This window comes from Populus euphratica, unplaced genomic scaffold (genome assembly GCF_000495115.2).
Source record: "Populus euphratica unplaced genomic scaffold, PopEup_1.0 scaffold19.1, whole genome shotgun sequence".
Taxonomy (NCBI): Eukaryota; Viridiplantae; Streptophyta; class Magnoliopsida; order Malpighiales; family Salicaceae; genus Populus; species Populus euphratica.
The window spans coordinates 2,777,815-2,787,598 of NW_011499853.1; the positions used below are offsets into that span (position 1 = coordinate 2,777,815).

At 33.1% G+C, this 9,784-nt stretch overlaps 2 protein-coding genes across 3 annotated transcripts; one reads left to right on the forward strand and one right to left on the reverse strand.

Annotated features, from left to right (window-relative positions):
* The first annotated feature begins 1,162 nt into the window (after positions 1 to 1,162).
* Positions 1,163 to 7,508, forward strand: LOC105122336 (potassium channel KAT3-like). 2 transcript variants are annotated; one of them, XM_011021392.1, is made up of 13 exons: positions 1,163 to 1,344; positions 2,162 to 2,377; positions 2,765 to 2,926; positions 3,003 to 3,060; positions 3,599 to 3,916; positions 4,042 to 4,281; positions 4,441 to 4,539; positions 4,609 to 4,641; positions 5,537 to 5,722; positions 5,850 to 5,927; positions 6,572 to 6,641; positions 6,841 to 6,987; positions 7,283 to 7,508. In XM_011021392.1, exons 1-13 carry the CDS (start codon positions 1,163 to 1,165, stop codon positions 7,384 to 7,386), a joined length of 1,893 nt encoding a protein of 630 aa, XP_011019694.1. In that variant the 3' UTR covers positions 7,387 to 7,508. The 2 variants fall into 2 exon arrangements, with proteins under 2 accessions (XP_011019694.1, XP_011019695.1); XM_011021393.1 differs by lacking the exon at positions 7,283 to 7,508 and having other exon boundaries at positions 6,572 to 6,759; positions 6,841 to 6,930.
* On the reverse strand, positions 4,710 to 8,979 carry LOC105122335 (polyamine-modulated factor 1-binding protein). Its single transcript, XM_011021391.1, has 4 exons — positions 8,778 to 8,979; positions 8,019 to 8,070; positions 7,703 to 7,858; positions 4,710 to 5,173 (listed from the first exon to the last, which is right to left on the reverse strand). Exons 1-3 carry the CDS (start codon positions 8,875 to 8,877, stop codon positions 7,711 to 7,713), a joined length of 300 nt encoding a protein of 99 aa, XP_011019693.1. The 5' UTR covers positions 8,878 to 8,979; the 3' UTR covers positions 4,710 to 5,173; positions 7,703 to 7,710.
* Positions 8,980 to 9,784: the final 805 nt, after the last annotated feature.

The window sequence follows — 9,784 nt, forward strand, 5'->3', positions numbered from 1 at the left end:
AAAAAAAAACTTAGTATTTCATCAAACATTTTGTCTACAATACAGAATTCAACCATCCACTTACAAACCCTCCTCCTCTTCGACCCTTACTTTTCACCACAAATCTCGTTAGGAATTCATCCTTGCCGTTGCCACCACCAATAACAATAATTTAGGGTTTTTTTAGTGTCGTTCTAAAAAACCCCTAAAACTTAACATTTAAGCATAAGGGAAAGCAAATGTTTTTTAATTCAATTTTGAAAATTAATCTTGGGTTTGAATTTTTTTTTTTTTAAGAGAGAAATGTTGATTTAAGCTAAGTCTAGAATGAAAAATGGCTAGTTTTCATGATGTTGTGGAGGAGAGTTTGGTGGTTTATGGTGTTTGAGTGCGATTTGTATGCACTCATATATTATATGTTAATACTAATTTTATCTTTTGATTTAAAAAAAAAATTATTTCCCTAATGACATAAAATATAAATTTTCAAAGAATAGCAAAAAATAAAAACACGAGAAAAACTTTATATATATTTTTTAGAATTATCCCGTGAAATTTTATGCCTCGAGAATTCTACTGTTATTCAGCACACCCTCCTTTACACAACAGTTTTCTACCAAGCATCACCCGCATTGTGCAGACCAGTAGTAGCCCCTGAAGACGAGATCAATTTATTACAATGCTTACCTTTCTGCAGACCACCATACGTCCACTCTTTCAGATTGTAGGTGTCGCTTCTGAGAGCATCTGGGCCTCCTTGATCTGTGTTTTTTTTTTTAATTTTTTTTTTCAAGGTCCTATGATGTAGAGATGAACTCCATGGATAAAGTTTTTATTCTAAAAGAAAAAAATAGTTGTAACAAGCTCTTTTGTTTGCGATAGCTTTGTAGAAGTGGTAGGAATTGTTAGTGCTTCTTTCACTATGTAACTATTATTTTGCCCTTTCTAAAAAAATATTTGTCTTGTTATTGGGGTAATATGGTTTCTCCACATGTATTTATCAAATTTAATTTATTTCTTATAATATAAATCAATAGTTTTCAACGTCATATATTTAAAAAAAACATAATAATATTATATAGATCCAAATTAATAAAAACAAATTAATTAAAGACTACATATACATATATATATAGACAGAGAGGGGGGGGGCAAAGCTCTCTCACTATTGCTCCGGTCAATAATGTCATCGTCAGAAACTAGGTCGCCGTTGTCATTACTGTTTCGAAGACGGTCGAGTGGAGATATCAGAAAGAATTTAGCCTCAGTTTCAAGCAGCCTTTTACCAGCTTTTGGAATTGATGTTGATGATGGTTACTTGCACCTGAAGAAATATGTTATTGCTCCTTATGATAGAAGATACCGGTGAGTTCTTCTCTTCTCCGGCACAGTTTAAATACTCTTCCATCCATAACAGTTATTTAGGTTCTTGTTCATGAATCTAATGCTTCCATTTTATTTTTTTTTCAGCAGAAAAATCATATATTTACTGTTGTGCATGACTACTAATTTTAATTTGAAACAGAAATAAATGAATGAAAACAGCATTAGAAATAACTAGAAAGAATTATAATTTTACTTTGAATATTGAAGTTCATGTGCATGCTGTAAAAAAATAATTTCTTGTAAATATATTAATTTGATTTATTTGTTCGAAACTTGATTGGAAATAAATTAAGTCTCCACGCATAAAAATATGCCAAAATATACTCTCATTTTAAAAAAAAAAACAAAGAAAGAAAGAAACAACCTTGGGTTTATAAAGATATCATTTATATTTATAGATGAGTGTATAAGAAATTCTAAAAGTGATAAATTCATTTCTGTGTCATATTTTAATAAAGTTAATGCATAAATAAATATATATATATATACACACACTATATTGATTTAATTGGGTTTTTTTAATTAACATTGTGTGGCATATTATATTCATTGTATTAAATAAATGCCCAAAAGACTTGATATACGAGACACGAGTCATAGTACATTGAGATGTGTCCAAAAAAAATTAAGCCAAAAAGAAGGTAATCAAACGAATAAAAGAAAATTAATTTAATGATTTGTGACATGTAGAAATGCTACAAATATATTTATCTTAATTATTTTACCGAGTTATTATATAAATGATTCGTGACAAGAATTAATTTAATGTTAATGTTAATGGTAATGGGATTTGAAGGTGGTGGCAAACGTTCCTTGTGGTGTTGGTGGTGTACTCAGCATGGGCATCTCCTTTTGAGCTTGCATTTAAGAAAGCGGCTACCGGAGGATTTCTGCCCGTCGATTTGGTGGTTGATGCCTTCTTTGCCGCCGATATTGTCCTAACTTTCTTTGTTGCTTATTTGGACAATACAACCTTTCTTCTTGTGGATGATCACAAGAAAATTGCACTACGGTATGATTCCAAATCACAACAAGACATACTGCGTGGATTCTAACGGCGGGGTTGTTATCTCCTATGGGTTCCCTAAAAGGATCTCAATTTTTTTCTAAGCCTATAGGTCGTGCAAGTTTTAGAGAGAAAAATCACTTAAGCTAAAAAGATTGTGAAGAGAAATTATTTAGCTCCTAGATCCTTAGAAGATCCACTTTGATACATATTTACAGCATAAAATATGAGCATTAAGATATCCATTGTAAAATAAATCATGAAATAAATTCATCCTAAAATTAAGATTGATTTAAATACATATTGCTAAATAAAAAAATAGCATTTATTCTCTTAATAATAAATTTGTTTCTCACTTCAAAACAAAACTCGAAACGGGCCATGTTTTCTCAGGTATATCACTAGGTTATTGTTCCCCATGGACGTAGCCTCGACTCTGCCATTCCACGTCATACACAGAATCTTGACTGGCAAAATGCACGAAGGAGAGGTCTACGGTTTTCTCAATCTGCTTCGGCTTTGGCGACTCAGGCGTGTCGGTGAACTCTTCAAAAGGTAAATTTCACTGTAGTTTAACAGGCAAGGATGTGTTCATTCTCTCGACTAATCATTAACAACATATCTTCTACAGGCTGGAGAAAGACACACGCTTCAGCTACTTCTGGACAAGATTATTTAAACTAATCAGTGTAATTGTTCATCCCTTCACATCCCTATAACAACTTTTAGATTTAGAATATGTTTATTTTTATGATAGAAATCATGTTTTATAATATTTTAAAAAATAATAATTTGAAGTTATTATTATTATTATTATTATTATTGTATTTTTAGATTGTTTTAGTATGTTGTTATTAAAAATAAATTTAAAAAAATATTATTTTAATATATTTTAAAAATAATTATTATCACACTATTAAACACTACTTTGATTACTTCCGTGGTAATAAAACAAGATCCAACCTTGCTTGATAGATCAACATAGCAATTCAAGATGACCCACCAACCCAGCCCAAGCTAAATCAGTGGAAAAACCGAAGGTCTTTTTTTAAAAAAAAACAAATTCAAACCTTGAATTCACCTACTGATATGTGAGTGAGTCAACTCACCTTACCCATGATCTAGACCTTGTGCAGGATCAACTCATTGGTCAAGTCTTATAACCACGCCTGCTAGTTCTTATGCCCTGCACCCCACCATTACTTGACTCGAGTGAATCCATGGCAGGTTACACTATTTGTGGTTCACGCGGCAGGATGTATCTACTACTGGATTGCTGTCCATCATGGAACAGGAGGTAATACTTGGATTGGAAAGCACGTTGAAGATTTCGAACAAAGAAGCATCTGGTTGGGCTACACGTATTCCGTTTATTGGTCCATTGTTACCCTAACCACTGTCGGCTACGGAGACTTGCATGCAGAAAACACGGGAGAGAAGGTTTTTAATATGTTTTACATGCTATTCAACATTGGCCTCACAGCTTATATAATCGGAAACATGACGAACCTTGTTGTCCGTTCCGCAGTTCATACTTTTGCTATGGTAATTCCCTTCTACCCTGCAGGACGTGCTTTTGAACAATCCTACGGCTAGAACAATATCCAACAGAACATAACTAGACAGTACACAGTGTTAGTTATAATCTACTAATGTCTGGTGTCTCGCAGAGGAATGCCATCGATCAGATATTAAGATATGCAAGCAAGAATAGACTCCCAGAAGGATTGAAAAAGCAAATGCTAGAACACATGCAACTCAAGTTCAAGACAGCAGAGTTGCAGCAAGAGGAGGTGTTGGAGAACTTACCAAAAGCAATCAGATCTAGCATTGCTCAACATCTTTTCCATAGCATCGTTGCGAAAACCTACCTTTTCAAAGGAGTGTCCAAAGACCTTATTACCCAGTTGGTAAATGTCCCATACTCTCCGTGAAACTTTTCAGTCAAGACATTGATATCATTATTGTGGTATTAAGACAAAAGGGAGATTATGATCAGAATGGTAATTATGATTGATACCGACAACCAAAATGCTGACTCTAGACTGGCTTGTGCTTACTCCTTCCAGGTATCAGAAATGAAAGCAGAATATTTTCCTCCCAGGGTTGAAATTATTTTACAGAACGAGAATCCGAAAGAGTTTTACGTCTTAGTATCTGGAGCAGTGGTATGTCACCCCTCCCATCTCTCTCTCTCGGTGTAAGATGTAAAATCTTAATTATGTCTCAAACTGCAGGACGTGCTGGTGTGCAGGAATGGAACAGAGCAGGTACTTCCAAATACATGCATCAAAACATCAATCCTGAAATAATTTTGATTTTCTAATACCACATACTCAAGAAATAAATTTTCTGATAATTATATAGCTAAGATATGTAATTGATTGAATGACCAGTACAGCAAGGACATCCCAAGCATGATGCATATTCTACATAAAAAGGATTTTCTCTATAAAGGAATTAGTGCGTATAAGGACAGCTAGTTAGACCATTCTGGTGATAGAGATGAAAGAGGAAAGTTATTACAGATGATTATAAAGAGAATTCATCATGCACGTACGTAGCCAAAGACTCAGCAAGTACGCTTTTATTATGCATCTACATCACACTAATTATCATAATCAGTTACGTTCTATTCTTTTGATTAGAAAAATTAGTTGTTTGGATAAGATTCAGGAAATTTTCTGACACGGATCTATTAGAATCACGCATATGGTTTAATGTAAAACTTCACTTTGTCCGGAGAGCAGCAGCTAAGGATGCAAATCCCTGAAAGATAATGCCTCAATCGTGTCTCGTATCCTGTGGCAGCAAATCAACAAAAACGTTCAAGAAATCCCTGTAAATAAAGTCCAAGACTCAATATCAGAAAACAAATTTCAGTCCTACTTGAGCCGGGAAATAATACGAGAAAGACAAAAAAACATGGCGAAGCCAATATAATAAAAGCATAATGATGTTTATGGCCACAAGAAAAGAAAGAGACCGCTTCTTCAGTTATCTCTGCACCTCATCTATTCTAGAATAACAAATTTCTTAAATTCAAAGAAATAGGATAACATAGGCAAACTAATGTAAGCAATCTCTAGGGAAACCCAAATGAAATCCATGCCTATACCAGCTCTTCAATATCCTAAGAATCTATGTTCATGAGAGTTTCTACAGGTTTTGTCAAAACTAGTATCTTCAGACATGGCAGGGGAAATTGGGGTTGTATTCAACATCCCACAGCCTTTTACAGTGAGGACCAGGAGACTTTCCCAGGTCATCCGGCTCAGTCATCATCATCTCAAGCAAATGGCGCAGCCCCGTAGCGAAGATGGAAAAAAAATTTTCTCCAACTTCATCCAGGTTGAAACACTTGTTTGTCTCATTGCATGACCAACTATAATCAGTTGTGCACGGACTAGCACGTGTATTAGAATTACAATTTACTCTGAAGCTGAGTTAACTATTTATGCTAACTCTTTGATTTCAGTACCTAAAGGATTTGAAACGAGAGATGCAAGAAGAAATACCCTTTCTCAGGGAATTGCTGGAAGACACAGCTGTGGAGGTATATTTCTATCTTCAGCCAATTTAGCTAGTGTAAATAAATACTCAACTAATAGTAATATCTTAATAAACCTATCTGGCAGTAAACACAAGGCTCGTATTAAAGTATGCACAAATTAATTGACCTTGGAACTTTAAAATAACTTTCAAAAGATGTAAGAGAACGGTGCATTTTCCAGTATCATTAAGCTGTAATTATGAATAAGAGAACAATGATACAAGAGTACAGTCCATTTCAGTTGTAGTTCAAGATACCATAACCATTTGAATCTATATTTCAGATTTCTTTAAAATTGTGGGTACCATAGGGAACCTTTCTAGTTCACTATTCAGATTTGTGATTCATCAAATAATGGCTCTCATACATTCATCATCAAACTCGCACCAAAAGGAGTATTGGATTTGTAGTGAACGTTACAGTATTTCTGGTAAAATGCGCAGGCCTGTTACCAGTCAGAAGAATGGCTGGCACAGGCCAGCATCAACCCATACCTAGAGGCTACAGCAGTTTGTTGATGGGGCCGTGTGTATCTCCCCAATACAGTGCATACAAGCTTGTATTATTCAATATAAAATGTCTCTGACAATAATTCTGATGACTATTTGTGTATACTCTACATAATGGTCATTATCTAATCCTTGCAGAAAGCAACATCAAATGAGGGGTTACAAAGTTTTGAGGCCCTAAATTCTCAAAGAGAAACAAGTGTAGAAGGTAAAAAACTAGTAGTACTCATACTCAATAGGGTGGCCAGACTGGGGAAAGGGCAGCAAATAAAGATTGGTGTACCTGCATCTCATTAGTGCTTTTTTTTGTTTTGATGGATGGCGAGGTGGGGTTTGTTCACTTTAATTGATAAAACATTTAAGATTTATTTTAGTTATTTGAAAGATCGATAACATAATTTTTTCAGGAATACAAGAAAATTCTACTCCATTGCCAAGCACATTTCCCAAAAGAGTGATAATCCATGGGCATCGTCCAAACGAAACAACAGGAGATACAATAGGGAAACTCATACATTTGCCTGACTCAACAGAAAATCTATTCGACATAGCAGGTATATAGCGTACTGAAATGCATACCCTTCCTCGGATGCTGGTATCAGTTTTAACAATCAATACCAAGACACAAGGAGCCAAAACTAAATAAGAAACACAAATACAGTTTTCTAAACACTAATTGGAATAAATATGAGTTATCAAGGAGCAAGAAAAATCATTCTTAGACAGTCCATGAGTTCCATGAAGAGCCTAACACGTTCACTTACACTGTCCCATGTGAATTAATCCATGAATCCATTCATTGTTTGCATACCAATTGAACTTCAAAGCAGCTAAATTTGATGGATGCAGAAAAGAAGTTTGGCAAGCATGGAAACAAAATTCTTATGGAGGATGGCTCAGAAGTAGAAGAATTGGATGCTTTAAGGGAGAATGATCACTTGTTTATTTTTTAATGTTAAGGGCATAAAACCAATACCCCATCATCAGCCTACATGTTCAGCGCCTTTTGAGTTTCAATTTTGTAAACAACATGGTAAAAGTTCAAGATATATAATATATGCTGACCTTTGCGTGTGTACATATGCGCAATTGTGAGTGTTCATGGGTCTATGTCTTTATACACTTGCATTTATGTAGGTATACTATGTTATAATCCAGTAGCCAGGGCATACCCTAATCCTAACGTGAAAAGAAAACGATAACTGCAATCTGAATGTCAAGTCTCTCATAAAAACATAGAAGGTAACAACACGAGACCTTTGAGCTTACCGTTCCTATTATGTGTCATTGAGCATGCCTAGCACAGCATACGCAGCTTTCTGAAACCTTTCCTTCTCTTCCTCCAGGTCTTTCTTCCTCTCAAAAGCTGTATCTTTGCATTTCCCTATCTCTTCCATTATCCCACCCGTGGTTTGATCGATTTCACTGCACAGAGTTCATCAAGCATCAAACAAATTCGCAGAATTTAAGTTAAAAAACTTCAAGAAAAAAGAAAGAAAAAAATATACCTTCTTTTTTCAAAAATTTAAAACAGTAAAAGAAATTTTAATGAAATTTCTTATCTTAAAGCTGATAATTAACTCACGTTATCATCTTAAGCATGTTGCCCATTGCCATCTGAAACTGCTGTGACGTATCTGTACACAAAAAGAAGAATAAAATGACTGAAAATCAACATAAAACATCGTTTTTGTTACCATCGTTAATAAAATCAAGAGCTTCATATCAGTTTCTTGAGTAAGAATCATAACAGTTAATCTAATAAGGATTATATGTCGCTAATATTAGTTAAAATTTTCCACAAATATTCAAAATTCCACGTTTCAAGAGTCATGATAAGACCCTTTTTTAACCAAATAAGCAAAATATGCATAGTAATCGCAACCAAACAGAGATCAATATGTAAAACATTATCATTAACAAACTGCCTTATCTAATTATTATGATTTAAAAAAAAAAAAAAAACTATTCTGCTTAACCTAAATCAGCCACACAAATTCTACTAGACACTAACAAAATTTGTACGATCTGAATTAAAAAGAAAAACAGAAAATCAACAGCGTAAAATCATGTAATATCTATATCTAATTAGAAGAGGTAGCTGGATGCTTTAGCAAAACTCGATTAATAAATAAAACGCTTGAAAATGATAGTTTAAGATTTGATTATAATAACAAAATCATATAATAATAATAGCAGCAGCAGCACAACAAAAACTAACCTAAATTGAGATTATCCGAAGCGTAATTAGTGCATAATATACAAAATTGAAGATATGAACTATGAAATTTTTAAAAAAAATAACGGAGAGAAATGAACTCGAGGCGCGCAGAGAGAGACGAACCGTAAACGAGAGAAGAGAGGAGGGATTCGGATTCGGATTCTGATGGAGCAGCAGGAAGAAGAAGGTTTGGATCGAGCTCGCTTGGTGCGGTAGTCGCCATTGAAGATATAGCTTCTTTTTTAGAGATGGATTGTATGTTATGGAATCTTAGGGAGCGTGAAATGGAAGGATCCTATAGAGCGGGATTTTTAAAATTTCTGCAGGAGCTGAAATGCCAAAAAACACCATCCAGTCATCCACTGAATTTTGACATGGACGTAGAAATCAAAGGGAATATTATTGTTATGAATTTTTTAAAATCATTGAATTGTCATATTAATTTATTAAGTTGTTTGAGAATACAATGGTGAATATTTTTTAAAATATTTTTTATTTATAAATATATTAAAAAAAAATAAAAAAAAATAAATTTTACTTTTGATATTATCATATTAAAATAATTTAAAAATATAAAAAATAATTTTAATTAATCAAAATTAAATTTTGACCATAATTTAAAAATATAAAAAATAATTTTAATCAACCAAAATTAAATTTTGGGCAATCTGTGTTTGAGCTGCAATCCTAAACAGAGGTTTAATATGTTACCAACTCATTCAAATTATTTTTTTATTAAGATAATATTATTTATTATTTTTAAGACTTGACTCAATTAAATTTGATTTGAATTTATGAGTGAATTGAATTTTTTTTAAATTTGAACCAATTCAGGATATAAATTTTATTTTTCTCTTGATTAACCTATCATATTGAATTTAAGGTGTGATTCATTCACAATAAATTTTAGGGTAGATTTTGTAATTATAACTTAAAATTCTTTTTTCATTTAAGCAGTTGTAATTGTAAGTAGTATGCCAGATAATATTAATTGAAATTAACTAAATAAATAATTGTCTTATTTAATGTTTGGTGTGCTTTGAATTTAATTGAATAATTTACTTAATTTTGTATTTGTTATATACTAGATAAAACTGGACCGACTTACAATATAAATTTTCTCAATTTTA